At 41.3% G+C, this 18,540-nt stretch overlaps 1 protein-coding gene across 1 annotated transcript; it reads left to right on the top strand.

The window, feature by feature from the left end:
- Positions 1 to 431: 431 nt before the first annotated feature.
- lamc2 (laminin, gamma 2) lies at positions 432 to 14,237 on the top strand. The gene is made up of 22 exons (XM_053627948.1): positions 432 to 603; positions 4,236 to 4,409; positions 4,924 to 5,047; positions 5,135 to 5,226; positions 5,319 to 5,450; positions 5,573 to 5,762; positions 7,010 to 7,122; positions 7,234 to 7,449; positions 7,705 to 7,878; positions 7,978 to 8,211; positions 8,327 to 8,463; positions 8,587 to 8,740; positions 9,844 to 10,049; positions 10,314 to 10,393; positions 10,632 to 10,769; positions 10,920 to 11,064; positions 11,359 to 11,508; positions 11,633 to 11,744; positions 12,053 to 12,246; positions 12,587 to 12,745; positions 12,834 to 12,933; positions 13,668 to 14,237. Exons 1-22 carry the CDS (start codon positions 537 to 539, stop codon positions 13,919 to 13,921), a joined length of 3,345 nt encoding a protein of 1,114 aa, XP_053483923.1. The 5' UTR covers positions 432 to 536; the 3' UTR covers positions 13,922 to 14,237.
- Positions 14,238 to 18,540: the final 4,303 nt, after the last annotated feature.

Below are 18,540 nucleotides of genomic sequence, written 5' to 3' on the forward strand. Positions count from 1 at the left end.
CCAGGTGAAAGATACGTGCTAAAAGTACAACTGGTGTACCCTTCAGAGTACCACCCCAAACACAAGAAAGCACAGGTCCAAAGTCCTTTTTATTTTCTGGAGAGTAAGTGTGTTTAATTACCACACGTCATTAGTAAATAATGTTTGATATCATTTATGAACACAAAAAAAAGGGTGGGGAAATGTACAGTTTAGTAGCCTTTTTTTTTGGGACTCAGAGAGAGCGAGTTTTAAGAAAGTTTGAGTTTGGGTGTGCTAACAGCTAACAGCTAACAGCCAGTCAGCGGGTCGCGCGCTTTTGAATCAGCTCCGAGTCAGAGTCAGTGAGTCAGTGAAGCGCGCGCGGCGTGTTGGCGCATGCACGAGCCTCCAGACAGTTTAAAAGCTCGCGCACTGAGAGCAAAGGCAGCAAACACGTCGTGCAACAAGTCGGGATCGTGCAGTGGTTTATATTATTATTATTATTATTATTATTATTATTATTACACCACACCACCTACACACAACACCTGGACTTTACTCGGAGTGTCCGGAACATGAAGAGCGCTTGGATCTGTTTGTGCGCAATCTGCGTCTGGTTTCCAGTTCAAGGAACATATCTGTGTAAGTGCAGTTTTCTTTATTGAAACCAATTAAATAGACTGAGCATGGGGCAGAGTGCTGCTGCAGTACACCTGGTGGTTTGCTGTTATAGGAGAATATTCCACGACGCCCATGTGTCTCCAAACGTACTGACCATTAGGCAGTACTGACACTGGAGACTCCTTCCATAAGTGTTAAATAAATGGTTCCTTACAGTAAACGTCTTGAGATCAGTGATTATACACTTTCTTAGTTAAATTCTATTACTCAGTGTTTATTAGGCTTAGGTCTTTAGACTGCCTGTCATACAAATCCCTATGAATTACTATATACTTACTATAGAAACAGTAGTATTAGAAGAACGCATTAATATAGGCTGAGACCTTGCAGCCAGAACTAGGAATGAATCAACACCTGAACAATCAGAATCAAATAAGTCACCGGTACTGTGGTATAAACAGCTGTAACACACGGTGTGTAAAGGTACCAAACTACCAAGGGTACTATAAAAAAGAATAATTTATAATACATAATCGGGCTTTCAGGACCACGGATGTACCGTTAATGTTTGACTCAAAGATACATACTAAAAATACAAAACATGCCCCCTTAATGGTAACACCCAAGCGACAAGGGCAAGTACCACTGTCTCAGAAATGTACTGGAGGCTTGACACTGAAACGATCAGTGGTTTCGGTGATTGAATAATCCTAGCACAAATAATGGCAAAATAAATTGTGCTCAAATGAGTTATTAAACTTAACGGCATACCGTATTTGTTTCATTTAAACAAATACACCAGACAGGCTTAGTGGTTTGTACGTCTGCCTCGCACCTCCACGGTCGAGGGTTCGATTCCCGCCTCTGCCCTGCGTGTGCTGAGTTTGCATGTTCTCCCTGCGCTTCGTTGGTTTCCTGTGTGTACTCTGGTTTCCTCCCCCAGTTCAAAGACAGGTTTTGTAGGCTGATTGGCATCTCTAAATGGTCTGTAGTTTGTGAATGTGTGTGCGATTGTGCCCTGAGATGGGTTGGCACCCCGTCCAGGGTGTCCCCTGCCTTGTGCGCCGAGATCCCTGGGATAGGCTCCAGACTTTAGGCACTTAGAATAGGATAGTGCTCATTGGACACGATACAAAAAAGCACAAAATTAAAAGTAATACAAGATTCAATGAATCAGTATTTAAAATGTTTGTTTCCTACTGTACATTTAGTCAAAAAGTTCAATAGAAAGGAGGGTGATGAGCGAACTTGCTGCTTTCAGTTAGTTGTTACTGGGTTGCAGGAAATTGGTAGGATATCAGATCATATATCTTGAGTGTGTAGATACAGTAACTGATTGGTGATGAACGGATAAAATCTTTTCAGAAAGCTTGCCAGAAAGGATCACAGGGAATATGGCGGAGAATAGAAGGGTACGATGTTCATTAATATCAACACAATGGATTTACAGCATTCATTCATTCATTCATTCATTCATTCAACATTAGGAGCTGCTTGGGTTACTGGGTAGCGGTCGTTTAAATTAAGCTACTGGTTTTTAATATTTTGGAAAATTTTTGTTTTAGAACCTGCAAAATTCATTAGCAATAACTATATATATATATATATATAATATATTTTTTTAAAAAACCCTCACAATTCCGCTAGGGTGTCTACATACCTTTGGGGTTTGGCCCACTAAATATGATGTGCACATGCAAACAAAAATAATAACAGAACTAGCGGGATTTTAAAAAACAAACAGTCCAGTACACGTCTCTAGTTGGAGTCAATCATGAACAGGAATGATGTCGTTGAGGTTGAGGAACTGTCAGAGCTGGTAGGGTTCATATTTACTGCAAAACACAACCCCCATTACAGTGTTTAGTCAGATGATACGTTAGGTAGGAAAGAATAAACAGTTATTCTACCACTACAGATAGCAGTTTAAATCAAATTGTAATTAGTTATTTATTTGTAAACAAGGACACGATTAAAACAGACGTTTGCTAATTATAATTTTTCACTCCAAAACATATATGATCTTGGACTTGTTACTACAGAGCTCAGTAAGCAGCTGTTTGATTACTAACCTGGCAGAGAATGAATCAGCGCAATGTGGGTATGTTAGTAAGAATGTTATGTCTGCCTGGAGCTGAGGAGGTGTGCAGCTGATGTTCATTATTACCTGACCCTTAAATCCAATTGATTGGATCAGCCTGGTGCTGAATACCTCAGAGTACAAGACAAAACCTGCCCAAAGCCACTACCTATTTATTGTTCAGCCAGCAAAAGCAAGTTGACTTCATGTTGCTATGTGGACACACCTGTGATTGACTCACTTTATGATCCTCGATGGTCCTGGCTGTCTTCTTCTTGCCCCTTCTGCCATATCCTTTTCACATTCTTTGTGTCTGCATAGCATTGCCTGCTACTACTGCTGGATGAATGCAGGTGTCTATCTCAGGGTGTGGCCTAACACTGGCCTAGGAGTTTATACAAAGCAGCTTGTTTGGAAAGTTTGGATTATGATGTCATTTAAACTTGAACACTTAAACACAACTTTTTTCCTAATTTCATCATCAGAAAGTTTTTGAGCGAGCATCTGGCAAAAGTTTCTTGGTGCCCTGTTACAACCTGCAACTGAAAAGTGTCACATGATCTCAATATAAATTCACCTAGTTTGATTTGGTTATGTTAGCACGTTCGCCTCACACCTCCAGGGTCCGGGGTTCGATTCCCGCCGGGGCCATGTGTGTGCGGAGTTTGCCTGTTCTCCCCGTGCTGCGGGGGTTTCCTCCGGGTATTCCGGTTTCCTCCCCCAGTCCAAAGACATGCATGGTAGGCTGATTGGCGTGTCTAAAGTGTCCGCAGTGTATGAATGGGTGTATGAATGTGTATGTGATTGTGCCCTGCGATGGACTGGCACCCTGTCCAGGGTGTACCCCACCTTGTGCCTGATGCTCCCTGGGATAGGCTCCAGGTTCCCCATGACCCTGAAAAGGAGTAAGCGGTAGAAGATGGACGGATGGATGATTTGGTTATATATATATATATATATATATATATATATATATATATATATATATATATATATATATATATATATATATATATAAAAAAAAGATCCCAAACTTTAAACATCCAAAGGAACACTATTTAATAAATGATCAGGAAATGGTAAGACCATGGCACAACCAAGAGAAGGTCATCAAAAGTCAGTAATTGGGTCAACATGATGCAATATGATCCCACCACCACCAGTTTCTCTGGTCTTATTAGACCGCAGAACCGTTTTCCACATGCCCACGAATCTTGACTGATGCTTTTCCATGTTTTGATAGCTCCTTGATATTCATTCTGCTGTTTGTTTACGTATGTTCTCTAATAAACTCTGGGGCCTTCTAGGAACAGGTGTATTGAGATCACTTGATATGACGCTTTATTTATGCACACTTAGGCTCCGTTCAACTAATGATATGACTTCTGGTTGCATGCAAAGTTGAATGCTTATGCAGTCCCACCTTTTACATTTTTATTTGGGAATAATTTTGCAAACGATTTATGTAGCTTCATAATATAACCAAAGTTAAATCCATTTCAGTATCAGGTTTTAACACTACATTTTATTGGGAATGCTTTATTTTTTTTGTCTGTTTGCTGTTTAATTGAAGCCTCGAGATGTGCATGTAATGGAAAGGCTCTGTACTGCGTGCGGGACTCCCTGGGCCTGCGCTGTGCGAACTGCCAAGACAACACCGATGGCCGGCACTGTGAGAGCTGTAAGGAAGGATACTACCACCAGAGAGCAGGAGAGCGCTGCTTGCCCTGCTACTGCAACCCCACAGGTAGGTCAACATCTGGGTGGAGCTTATTCCATTAATCATCTGCTCAACCATTTGGTAAAGCACATTTCCAGTGATAATATATATTGAAAAGTGCATTCAACCATCTAAAATCCCCCACAGTATATTATGGCTTCTTTATTTGTTTATTTAAAAAAAAAAAAGTGTTTTGATGTTGCAAAACCACACAAATAAGCATTATCCTTTTTATATAACAACCATTTAGGTATTTTTTGAATCAGTCTAAATTAAATTATATTTTTTTTCATTAAAGAAATGATATATATGGAACATACTTTTACCACTGATCGATATCTGAACTGGGTAGAGGCTCAGGATTAAAAAAATACTATTCAATTCAATACAATTCGTTAAAATTTTATTTATCCAGCACTTTTAACAACGGACATTGTCTCAAAGCTGCTTTACAGGAATCCGGATATAAAATTTTCATTTATCCCTAAAGAGCAAGGCAGAAGTGATGGTAGCATGGACAACCCTGTTTTATTTTATCCAGGCTCTGAGGGCTCAGGATGTAACAGTCAGGGGCAGTGTGTGTGTAAGCGAGGTGTGCAGGGGGCCCAGTGCGATCGCTGCGCTAACGGATCTCCAGTCACAGCCACCGGCTGTGAGCCGCTGCAGTGAGTAATGGATGATGCGTATAATTACTTAAACATTCCTGTCATTTTATATATATCTACAGATTATTTTTGAAAAATTCCGTTTAGGCAGAAAACCTGTTTCTGTAACGGTCATTCAAACGAGTGCTCTCCAGCACAGGGTTACTCGCTTTACAACATCATCTCAACATTTGATCAAGGTGAGTCGGTGTTTCTGTGGGTTAAATTGCATGACAAGACAATAAACCTGAGGAATAGTTGATAAAAAGTGGTCTATGTGGTCTAAATACAGGGACGGAGGGCTGGCGAGTCGTCACTGCTCCGAGTGTAAGTCCATCCCAGGTGCAATTCCGCTGGTCTCCAACACACCACAGCGTCGAGGTCATCTCTGCAGACGTGATGCCTGTTTACCTGTCTGCTCCAGGTTCAGAGTTTTACTCAACGAATCACATCTATCACAATTATTCAGTATGACCGTAACGATGAAGTGTTTTTAAAAGAAATTTTAATGTGCTTTCTTTTCCTCCCTTTCTGTGTCACGCTCAGCTCAGTATCTGGGGAACCAGGCTCTGAGCTACGGTCAGACACTGTCCTTCGTACTGCGTCTGAACCGGGGAGTCCGTTATCCTTCTACCTCAGATGTCGTGTTAGAAGGTGCTGGACTAAAGGTTTCTGCTCCGCTGGGAAACATGAGGACTGTCATCTCCTGTGGCAAGAAAATCACCTACACTTTCAGGTAAGCATTAGCGGTTTGCTTCCAGTAATCTGACCTAACCTGTATTCCATATAGCCCACGCAGAGCACGTGCGGCATACGCAGCAAAAAAATTACAATTTGCAAGTGAAAATATATCGGATATTTTCAAATCGATATATCCTTATTAGATAGATCCTTATTGCACAATTACAATAAACCAAATATATGTAAGATATTTAAACCTAGACATGTATCTGCCGATTTCACGTTTGAAATATATATATGTATATATTTGCCCATACTCGAGAAACTAGCTAACTAAGCTAATTCATTAAAAATTATTATTATTATTTTTAATCTTTGTCATTCTACACTGTTATTAAATGAAAACCATGCAGGCATTAAAACAAAATGCTGCGTAAAGGACCCCATTTTGTCTAGCAGCAGCACTGTGTCCCAGCTTCGTAGTAGATTCTGATTGTAGTAGATTCTGATTGTAGTAGATTTTCTGTATAAAATATGACTATGTGGATACTGTTCAAACAGTACGATTATGGAATTCACTCAAAACCTTTTTTGAGTAATTATTAGAGTGTACGCTTTGGTTCTGCGTATACAGAAATGGTAGTAATGCAAACTCCGATGCGAATGCCTCGCTGATTGTTTTTTTGTAGATTCATTAGGCGCTAGAAGAATGGCTTAATGAGAGCACACTTTTTTCAGTGCTGGCTCTGCGTTTACTAACAGAGAACCTCCTAGACAGACATTTTGGCATTTAGTGTGTGCGGTCTGGGCATAGCAGTGTTTAAAAAAGCCTCAGCTGCTGCAGTGCCAGCCTTACTAGCCTTCCAGCTGCAGTACTGCCTGAGTTCAGCACTTTAGAGAATTCAAAAGAAACACGTACAAATGACGTGAGGAAAATGCCACGTTAATTAATGACTTGCGTGTACGGTTGATGAATGTGTTGCTATTCCAGTTGGATCTTGACGATACCGTACAATATACAAATGCACTTTTACTCATTTCAAGCTTGAAATTGGCTCGTTGTATTGGATTTTAAGCATTCATTTCTAGAAAGAAGCCAAGTGATCAGCCAGCAGAATAAAAACAAGCTCAAAACAAGCTAAATAACATAAGATTCGATTGATGATAATGTCATAATATTAGAAATATTAGATCAATTCGCCTAGACCTATCAACATCCACAATATACATTGTTAGACAGCATGTTTGGTTTATTTTATTCATTCTGTACAGGAGTATACAGTACTGTAATTCATTTTATAGGCTGGATGAACAACCCAGCAGCAGATGGAATCCCCAGCTCTCAGCGCTGGAATTTCAAACCCTTTTGAGTAACCTTACGGCCATCAAGATCCGAGTCACGTTTGGGGAAGGGGGTGTGTATGCAAATATATTGATTAAGGTCTATTCACATCTTCTTTTTTTTTTTTGTAACTATCCTTAATGGTTAGTTTGTATGTTTTTGAATCCCTATGTGTTTACACCAGGAAATGGTTATCTGGACGACGTGGTTCTGGTCTCGGCTCGGTTGGGTCCTGGCCTCCCTGCATCCTGGGTAGAGAAGTGCCGTTGTCCGACAGGTTACGAAGGACATTTCTGTGAGCGCTGCGCTACAGGCTATAAAAGACGTTTCCCTGGTCAGGGTGTCCGTAGCCAGTGTGAGCCATGTGCCTGTCGGGGAGGAAGCTGTGATCCTGAAACAGGTACGCTACTCGGAAAACAGCATTAGTGTATTGATAATAGTAGGGGTTGGAAGATTATTTGTTTTTACTAGTCGACAAGTAATTTAAAAAAATACGGTAGTAGACTCGACGACTAGTCATCTTTTACATGTAGTTCCACCAAAAAAAGGATTCGGGATGTGCCTATTGTTCTGGGATGTTGCTAATTACAAAAGGCCAAAGCCATCGGGACATAATGATAACACATGGTGGTGTGGCGTGGTGTGTCCTTTCCAGGGGACTGCTACTCAGCTGATGAGACACCCAGTGGACAAGCCTGTGGTACTGGTTACTACAGCGACCCTGAGATTCCTGGAGCCTGCAAGAAGTGCCCATGCCCCATGGGCTACGTCTGCTCGCTCACTGCAGGGACACTGAACGTAAACTGCAGATGCCCACCTGGGACAACAGGTGAGTAGCAAACAACAGGACTGGAGTTAAGCGTCACTAGAGAGCTGAACATTCAAGCCTAAAATAATTGTCTGCTCATTTTCCTGTGTTGAATTATAGGCTCTCGGTGCCAAAAGTGCAGCGATGGATTCTATGGCGATCCTCTGGGAGAGAGTGGCGTTCAGCGACCCTGCCAGAGCTGCCAATGTAACGGACACTTGGACTTAAATGCCGTGGGCAACTGCGACCGCTTGACAGGGGAGTGTTTCAAATGCATGAACAACACCACAGGCTTTCAGTGTGAGAAGTGTCTGGAGGGATTCTTCCACAGCAAAGCCGGCGATGCATGTCGAGGTAACATAGACAAATACTGACACGCAAGAAGGAGTGTAATCAAATCCTGCGTCTGCGTAGTACGTTGTACTGGTGTAAACAAGCGTTCCGTTATGCTCTCCTCTCTGTCTTGTAGCTTGTAACTGCAACCCAAAGGGATCAATCGCCAGTTCCTGCAGCGAGCAGGGCCAGTGCAAGTGTAAAGAGGGTTTCGAGGGACAAAAGTGTGTCGGATCTACGTGTCCATCATGCTTCAACCCTGTTAAGAGCCAGGTGGGGGGAAATGTGTTCTGCATTTCAGACATAACCAGTCAGTTCGTGTTCTCGCAGCTGTAAATGAAGACGTTGAATGAGAAACCTAGTTAATGGCTGTGTCGCGATGTTGTGATTAAACAGATTGGGAAGTACGTGAAGAAGCTGCAGCACGTGGAGGCTCTTTTTAATGAAGTGGGGACCGGTGGTGTGGACATCACAAGGGCCATGGAGAAAGCAATCAGCACTGCTGAGGAAATGGTCAAGACAGTGGAAAGTGAAGCAGAATCACTTATTGGTAAAACACGCACTTTCTTTTTTTGTCGAGTCCAAAAAGAACGCCAAAACAAAATAAAGAATATGACACATCACTTGACAGCGTACACCATACTAAGTGAACGTACGGAAACTGTGTCAAAAATCTGGCTAGTAAAAATGCCACACACTTAAATATAAAAGTAAATTACTTTAACTGAATTTTTTCCCCAATACGATCGTAGCATCGTGATTCACAGGACTCAATTTGGATAAAACTTATGGAGCTTAAGATTAGGGGGTCGTGTTCATACCTTTTCTAGTGACGTCTTTCATATGAAATTAAAAATTTAACCACATTGCTCTCATTTGTTCAAATTCATAGACATTATTAATGAGATCAGGTAATTTCCCCCGTCATTAAAGAATGTCAGGAGTATAAAGTACACGTCAGAGTAATAAGCGAAATGTTCTTTGTAGAAAAATCACTGGTTGTGATGGTTAATTTTTAATAAGGACTGACCATGATTTAATATACTTAGGCTTCAGTCATGGCAACTATTATATTTGTAAGTGAGTGAAACTGAGAAATCAACGAATTTAGATGATTGTGACTGCAGGAAACTAAGCAAGAAGATTACACGTTACTTCAATCACGGAACGATCCACTAAAACGTACTGACATCACTGGTGTTGTGACACAGATACACCGTTATCCATGTTATCTTAAGTGAATTCTCAAAGCGGATATCCTTTTTCACTTGAACCTGCTGAAAGAATGAACTGGAGGCCATGTATTTAAAATGATGACATCGCAGTGTATTAAGTCATGGTCTCGTTACACAGTTCAAGGCTATGACTTTGGTATCTCATGATATACTTCATTTGTTTCCTCGAAATCTTATCACGTGTCCTCAATATACTAATTCGTGACCATGCCTTGTTAGAGAATCACCACTGTCACGTCAGAGGCTCCGTAGATAAGGATTTCGGGGGTTTAAAATAGCTATAAATCAATCTATGCTGCACAAAACGTAGGTAAATGAATAATCCTCTAAAATGATACTTAAGCATAGTAAGTACAGTTACTTAAGTACTTTTTAACCTCTGTTGACTGATTATAAGTTTTCATCATTCATCCTGCAGAGGCAGAGAAGAGTCTTCATGCCCAGCTGGTAGCCATCGGCAACGATCAGCGGAAAGACGAGGGAAAAATACAGGACATCTCACAGATCGTGGAGAGCGTCGTCCGACAGGAGCGGCAGTATCGGACAGAAGTGGCTGACATCCAGAAACTCATCAGTGATATTAGGCAAAATCTGCAGAAGGCCAAGCGGGACATCCAATCAATTGTGAGTGTTTTGTAATATTTAAATAGCTCCTGTAGCAATTCTGTTGATCTTGTAAAATGGGGGCTGAATGTCAGTCACGGAGTCACGGAGTTTATACATCATGGTTTTGTTTACAATGCTATGTGCTCATGTTTCGGTTCTAGTCCCGTCTCCAGTATCCGCCCACGCTGTGTTACTGGTCTGTTGCCCTACTGTGTTCACCTGTTCCGTGTTAAGTCATTGATTCGTTTGTCTATTTGTACTGTTTATATTGTTCTACTTTAGGAGCTCCCCTCACGTGATGCGGTACCAGGTACAAACGTCGCGTCCGATTTGGTTCAGAAAGCAAGCGATCTCGCTGAGAAGTGAGTGCAGCGTCTTGTCAGTGCTTTCGGATGACGCTACTTTGAATATGGTTATCTTATTTATTAAAAGGCGTATTAGCCTAAAAAGTACTATTACTCAAAGGTGAAATTAAAAAGAAAGAAGTGTATAGAGCATTTTCTTCCTAGAAAGTGACCGTGCATGTTTAAGTACGCAGCTTTATTACGGTACATTTTTTTAACAACGTTATTGACCTCAGAATGTTATTTTTCTCTGTAGGCACATGGGTGAGGCAGCAACAGTGGAGCGGACAGTGAAGAGCTCTCTTCTCGAGGCTGAGAAAGCTTTGGCTCTTATGCGCACTGTCATCAGTGGAGAAAACAAAGTCACAGAGCAACTAAATGGCCTCAGGACTCAGTAAGCGATTTGGTTTTTTTGACACAAGCTATCCGCTGATTTCCTCACAACAGATATATATTTATATATATATATATATGTATTAGATAGATAGATAATTAGATAGACAGCTCATACTGATGTAAACTTTTCTTTTAATCACTGTTGCAGGTACGAGGCAGACATAGCCCAGGTGAATGCCATGAACAAGCAGGCGTCTCGTCTGAGTAAAGCAGCAGAGACGGAAAGCACAGTGGCACTGGATACTCTGAAACAAATATCTGACCTGGAGAAAAACCTTCCAAAGGCCCCAAAGGTACTGAGCAGTGAGCTGTAGATTTCAGCTTAGCATAAACAGTGTATTTTTTTAAAAGTATTAGCCTTATACGGTAGTAGTCAAACCATTCGGCATGCTTCCTCCCTGACTCCGTGTTTCAAAAGGAAATGCACTTGACATACAGCATCAAATCACAGCTCTCACGGGCATTTTAATCCGTTTTGTGACTACTCTGTGGTAGTATATATATATCGGCAGTGTATTTGTTGTGGGCCGTGGGATGCGCTCCTTTAAACGGTGAGTACACTTCTGAGGTCAATTCTCTGTCTACAGAAGGACATCACCAGCTTGGTTGCCACACTGGATGGTTTGAAGAATTCATTTGGGAGTAACGTGTCAGGGTTCCTGGAGCTGCATAAACAGGCCGGGGATGATCAGAGAGAGGCAGTGGAGCTAATGAAACAACTTAAAAATGCTGAGCAGGTAAAGGAATATCCCATGGACACATAATAAATAATATAACCTCACTTGTTCACTATTTTCACACATTTTTGGCGAATAATATTAAACCGATGTCACCATGCTTACCCTTGCCTTGTGCTTTAAGGTCCAGGAAAACCTGCTTGCCAGGGCCACCATTGCCAAAGCAGATGCAGATAAAGCCCTGAAGCTGTTTAACAATCTGGGCAGTGTGGATCAGGCTCTGGAGAAGCTCAAAGGTTAGGACACATTTTAGGTCTAATAGCACTCTTCTGTCAGACAGCAAACTGATGCTGTCGTACTGTGCTTAGCGTTCTTACACAGGTATTGTGTGACCCGAAGTGGAACATAAGCTATAGCCATTTTGACGTTAAATGAGATATACATACTATGCCATGCATGTTTATGACAGTTTATATATATAATGTGAATATGTATATGAATGGGGTGGGGTATACGTTTATTTATGGGGTGACTTTAAATCTTTTAATATAATCATTAGAAATTATTGTTGCTAAAAACAACCCCAACTTTATATTTTGCTTAGGATTTGAAGCCCAGCTCAATAGTAGTAAGGCTTTGGCTGATGATGCCCTCAGTAAACTGCCCATAATTAGTGGCATTATTGGGAAAGCCATGGTCAGCAACGACAAGACTCAGGCCATTCTGGACCAGCTGGGCGACTACGGTGATGCTCTGGGCACGCTCGACAAGCTAAACATCTCTCTGGCCAAAGTAGAGGTACAGTATGAGAAACATACGTTACATCTCATTTACGTCCGGGTAACTCAAGTGACAAGCGAAAGAATTAATTAGAGGACGAAATGCAAATCTAAGTTCCATCAGAAAATTGGAACTTATTTATTTATTCATATTTATTCACAACACAATGGTCCATTTTCATGTTTGTTCTGCACTTTCTAGAAGGAAGTTTGTTTTTCTCTCTGTTCGCATATCGAATAAAGTCTCGCTGGCGCGAGTCGTCACTGACGGTCTAGGGTCAAGCCGTGCTGCCACTCTGAAAAGTGGCTACACAAACATGTTGAATTTGCTCGTGAGGCTGTTCTCTTTGTCTCCGTAGAAAATATCTGGTTCCCTGCCGTCCTCGTCAGATCTTTTGAAAACAGCTACGGCGCTGAAGGGAGGCCTGGAAGTGCTAAATAACCAAGCAGTCTCAACCATGAACAAACTGACCGAGGAGAAAACAAACGCAGAGAGAGAGCGGGAGCTAGCCGAGGAGGTAAGACCCACACGCCTGCGCTCAACTGAACTTGACATCGCGTTAAATCCTGAGTGTACTCAATTCCACATTTGTTTTTCCACTTCAGGTTAATTGGGAGGCCAGTGGAGCATATATTAATGCAAATAACACTAAGGGTGCTGTCGGAGATGCTCTGAAGACCGTTAATAACCTTCTAGGATTAATTGGTGAGTCTTGATGACAAACATGCTGTTTTTATTCAGTTGATTAATTGATATATTGATATATTTTTTATGAATTACACTACTTTAAAAAAAAATAAATAAATAGACATGAATTAATATTCGAGGTAGGAATGGCAGTACTGTCAGCATGGTCTGTAAAATCTGGCTCTGACACTTCCTCAACCTTAGCTACATGACTCGAGTTCATAATTTGCCTGCTGTATTCAGTAGCTCCTGTTTTGTTTTTTTATCCTGCTCAAGCAATTACGATTTTTGTTCGTAACTCTCTAACGGATATAGTTGGATTTAAAGCAGCCTCGTTTAAACCACCATGACCCTGACCAGGCAGTTAGTAAGGATGAAGGAATGAACCTCAGCAGCTCATATTCATGTTAATGAACGCGCTCGCTCTTTGTTCTGCGAGCTTCATGTCTGGCCGCATGTTCACCTGAAAGAAAAGACCCCCCATTCACGTGCAGTTTTCGTCACGTTCCCCGGGATCCCAGTCGCAATTCACACCTCTAGTTTCAACCCGATTCCTGGCAGGCAAAAAAATAAATAATAAAATAGTGCACCTCCTACACATTGGGATTCAGTTACGTTCCGAGTGCACGGAGACATTATGCAGAAAAAGTACAGCTTGAAAGGAAGCAGCAGAGATCAGGACTCCATTTCAAACCTCTGTGTGATATATGATCTAGTCCGTTCATTCCTAAAGTCTGGCACATGTCCCGCAGGAACACCAGGAACTGTGGATGAAAAGAAGGTGACGGATCTGGAGAACGCTATAGCCACGAGCCGTAGACGTGTGGAGACAGAGCTCAGGCCCAGACTCAGAGAGCTAGAGGACAAAGAGGCTGAGCAGAGAGCTGCCATCACACGCATGATCAACGATATCGACACCATCCTGGCTGATATCGACAACCTTGAGCACATTAACCGTACCATTCCAATTAGCTGCTTTAACAGGCCGCCCATCGAGAGGCCTTAGTGGCTTAATGTAAGAAATGGACTATGGGCCTATGGATAGACAATGCCTCTGAGACTTTTAGAAAATTGACACCACGTTTCATTTAATGTGTTTTTTTTATGTGTATTTTTTACTGGAGATTTAGGAGTCAGTGGCTGTCACTAATTATATTTATATATTCCATGACTGTGACGTGTAAGACACAAACAATATTAATGCAGGTAGGAAAGATTTGGATACCATTTTTTTTGTTTGTTTGATCCCAAAGACATTCCCATGTGTAATCAGTATTTATTGTATGTATTGTGCTTTTGAATAAAATGTTGATGTTGATTGATTTTTTTCCCCCATTCAATTTTATAAGCCTTACTGAATTCAGTACATCCTTTAGAGCTGCACTATTATGCAAATGAACACTTTAACAAATCATAATTTATTTAATTTGTTTTAAAGCATTTGGACCACTTTAGTGGTCCCAAATCCATTTTCTGTGGGCGTTGTGATAAACAGCAGTGGCTCATGGCCATAGATTTCGGTCAGGCAGGACGTTACTAATGGCATAGCTTCAAACAAAATTAATTCTAGGGGCTCTCGCACTTGATTTATGCTGTAGGCTATTATCTAGTGAATTTTTAGAGTAATCCCACAACATACAGTCATCTAGCACAGGTGTGTCCCCAGTCTAGGGTTAGAGACAATAACAGATAAAGTGGAATGAATAAAGAACGCTGGCAATTATTTCTCTGAGAAGGAGATATGATATAAGAAATTTAAATGTACAGAGCCACCAGTAAATTGCATCAGGCCAGTCCAGACCAAAATAATAAACAAACACCCAGTCTAACTGTACCAAGAGAACCCAAGTTACCTACACAATAAAGAAAATAAACGAATGCCGATCTGCTCTTTTCCTCCCTAAATAATCCAAAATCAAATACGAAACACCCGCACACAACAAAAATGGTAGCCAAGCCAAGGGGGACAGGCTAATCTCAAAATACACAAGCAAGCTTAGGGACACATACCCAATCAAAAGTAAAAAATAACATAAAATAAAACTAATGAGTCACTAACCTCGAAGCACAACACAACAAATGAGCACAACAGTGGCTGACGTTTGCGCAGAGCATAACGATGATTGCAGTTTTTCCTCAATCGCTTACACGTTTTCTGAAAGCATGTCTGATTTTCTCAAAACTCTAAAAACACGTCCAGAAATTCACGCACAAATCCCTTGCGAAAGCAAACACTGCTTCAGAACAGCGTCGAGTCCTCCCGAAATGATCCAGATGTGGTTTAAAACTGCAAACTGAGTAAAAGAAGCGAGAACTCTGGATTGTTTGGATTTGTGCGGAAGGCAGAAATGGTTTTGTATAAGCTGCAGTAGTTTCAGGCTTTGGTCACTGCGTCTCAAATGTAAACTATTGAGAGAAATTATATTACTATAATATACTATGATTAGAACAATACAGTAACAGTACTTTTACACTGACAAAGTAGAAATATGTACAGTTCCCAATTTCATGAATATATTAAATCTATTTTTTGTTTACAGCACAGTATTTAGACTGTCCACTTGCAATACGTTACAGCAGGGGTCTTGAAGCGTATCTGCAAAACGTTGGTGTGGCTGCAGGTTTTTATTCCAACCAAACGGGAACCACAGCTGTTTCCATGTGTTTAATCAGTTCATCTTGGTGTCCAATCAACTATCAAGTGTACCTCCTATTTGTACCTCTTATTTGGCCTCCTATCTATTATCTAGTAGCTATTTCCGACCTATTCTCATTCCTGAATGTCTGGATGACTGAAGCCACATTGAAGTAGCACAATTTTGGCTGAACTCTCAGCCCAGCCTCCTTCAGCGTCAGACCATGATTGACCATGTGGTCAACCAAAGTGTCCTGAATCTCATCAGATATCGCTCTCCTAGGTTATCATCTTGGTCTTCCTTTTGCTCGTCCTCCTCCTCTGACTCCCTAGCTCTCACTGCAAAGCAGGTATCTATTGTTCTCAAACAGAACAGGAGCACTCACCTTTGGCCCTTTCATTGCCTAAGCTATGATCGCTAAGTGAAAAGCAAGAGGTGTTTGCCCATGTGCGAGGTTACAGGTGTAACCAGTGGTTTGAGTTTAGCATTCTGAATAAGTAATTTTTTTTTTTAAATGAAGAAAATGCAAAAAATGCAAAATGCCAAAAGAAAAAAGTGTTGTAGAATTTTGTATTTGTGCAGAATTGGTGTACATGGCTACGTGAGTTTCAGGTTTTGCTAATTGCCTCTCAAGTTCTAGTGCTGGTGTGTAAACGATAAATGATGGAGAAAAACTATAAGCAAGGTTAGCAGCATTCCGCAAAATCACCACCCAACTACATCTCAACAACCACACAAAAGACCTGAAACCTGAAATTCAGGCATAGAAGGCAAGAAAAAAGAGACACATTTTTCTTCTTGAAATCCTTCAGATTGAGCATGGGGCCGAGTAAATTTGAATCGAGTAAAGAAAAGGCTGCTCTGGCTTAATGTGGATTCAATCTCTTGGCTGATTGGACTTATAGTATTTGGAGTTCTGTGGTCAGTTAGAATGAGGAATGGGTGTTCAGCCCCGCCTACCCAGTGTCGCCATTACTCCAATGCAGTTTTGATTGGCAGTAGTTCTTGATTTCCTATATCATAGTTTTCAGAACGAAACGGCTTCTTCCATGCACTTAAGAGTTTTCAGCTTTCCCTTCAGGAGGGATATTAAGGGGCTGCCATGGTGCTGAATCTTGTGAGAAATTGAACCCCAGTAATCTCTGTAGCTCCGTCATGGTTCAGGGTTGTGGCCTTGATGTTACAGCACCTCCCTTTTCCTGTTCCATCTTTACTCAATATTTGTCTAAGATGTAAACAAGGAACTTTACAGAAGGATGGTGAACATCTCTAACTTGATGAAATGCTGGTTCTCCATCAACTTCTGGAGCACTTTTCTGACATGGAAGATGTGAAAATATCAAAATGACATCAATCTAATCTATTCGTAGAGTCCAGATACGAATGTAGTTTTGCCACTCAATACCCTCTCTGATGCAAGTGAGGTTATAGGCACGTTGAAGGTCATGTTTAGTGTAAATTTGAGCTCCTCTCACTGTTCCAGAGCTGGAGGTATGAGTGGGAGAGGATACCCATACTTGATCATGACAGAGTTCTGTAATCTATATATGAGCTCACCTTCCTTCTAGGCGATTGTTGGGGTATGAGTGGTGAACCCAAAATGATTGGGAGATCTGTTATGTGACCATAAATTAAATTGTTTCTGTATGCATTACCCAGGAACACATCTACAAGGGAACTAGTTGCCCAGCAGCTATCCATCCAGCACATGCACACTTAGAGAGCTTCTCAGGGAAACAAGGGGGATTTCAAGCATTTGAGCCATTTTCTCATCCAGGAAATTCCCTGATGTACCAGAGTCAATACGTGCTGGAAAGCACTTTGAATGTTAGCACTAAGACAAATCAGCATGGGGGGTGGTAGTTTTGCTGACCTGGTCATGTTGTGTATTCTTGGGTCTTAGGATGCGTTCCACTCAGAAAGGGCCTTTATTTCTTCGATACAGACAGAATCTCTGCAACACACATTTTCCTCACAGGAGAGGCTGACATGTCCGACTTCTAAATTCTCCATCTCCAGGTGTGTTTTTGGACAAACAGGGCTGTGTCTTGGTGAAAGCATGTGGTTGTCATGCTCTAATCAGGTTATCTGTGTGAATGGAAAGTTGGACGAACTGACCGAGAGAGAATCTTTGTCACGAGATTAAAACTTTTCCTTGAAACCCTGATTAAACAGTCTTTTGAGTAAGCTCGTTCTGCCTGCTTTGCACGGCAAGTGGATGAAACTTCACAGCATAATCCGTGTCTGGGAGTTTTTCATTGTTTTAGTGCAACAAGTCTTTAGCAGAAACTGGGTAGTTAATGTCATTTGATCAAGCATGGTGGTGGCCCAGGTGAGCGCTCTTCTGGTGTGAAGAGATAGCACTGATTTTGTCCACATGGGCCTTTGGATTAGCAGAGGGAGAGCTGGTGCAGAAAATGGATCATTTCATAAGAAAGTCATTGCATTTACCAGGAGAACCACTGTAATTTTTTAGACAGGGCAGTACATGACTGGAACAGTTTTACTTCTAGGTTTAGAAAGGGTGATGGGTTACCTGCTTAGGTATCTGTTATTTAAACCGTTAGTGTTAACGCTAGTTGAGAGCAGCTCCACTCTACAGGCCTTGATGAGTTCCTCCATAGCGTAGGAACTACGGTGGAGCTGCTGAGAGTGAGCACCCATTAACTAACCCTGAGAGGCAGTGGCAGAAAGGAGATTATGAAGCCTTCTGTAATAGATAGGACTCAGAAACCTTCTCTGGAACCTTTATTTTAAGAGTGTACATGGCTTGTGGATTGTAGAATGTAGAATAATTTGCAGTGATTAAGGGGCCAAGCACTTTATGGCCTCATCCCTTAGTTATTGAGAAAGATGAGATGCTGTAGGGACCATCAGTGCTTTTTCCAAAGAGACATACTAAATTTAATGCCACTTTATCAAGCCCTTTTTGCTATATGGTCTCATGTCCTGATTGGCAACTTCATTATCGAATTGTTCACACATTTTG

The sequence above is a fragment of the Ictalurus furcatus genome, chromosome 7 (assembly GCF_023375685.1).
Source record: "Ictalurus furcatus strain D&B chromosome 7, Billie_1.0, whole genome shotgun sequence".
Taxonomy (NCBI): domain Eukaryota; kingdom Metazoa; phylum Chordata; class Actinopteri; order Siluriformes; family Ictaluridae; genus Ictalurus; species Ictalurus furcatus.

Bases quoted from the DNA above. Each gene is read 5' to 3' on its own strand.
- lamc2 (XM_053627948.1), top strand. From the start codon at position 537: ATGAAGAGCGCTTGGATCTGTTTGTGCGCAATCTGCGTCTGGTTTCCA. The intron at 8,212-8,326 runs GTAACATAGACA...TCTGTCTTGTAG, and splicing joins AGCCGGCGATGCATGTCGAG to CTTGTAACTGCAACCCAAAG. The intron at 12,746-12,833 runs GTAAGACCCACA...TTTCCACTTCAG, and splicing joins AGCGGGAGCTAGCCGAGGAG to GTTAATTGGGAGGCCAGTGG.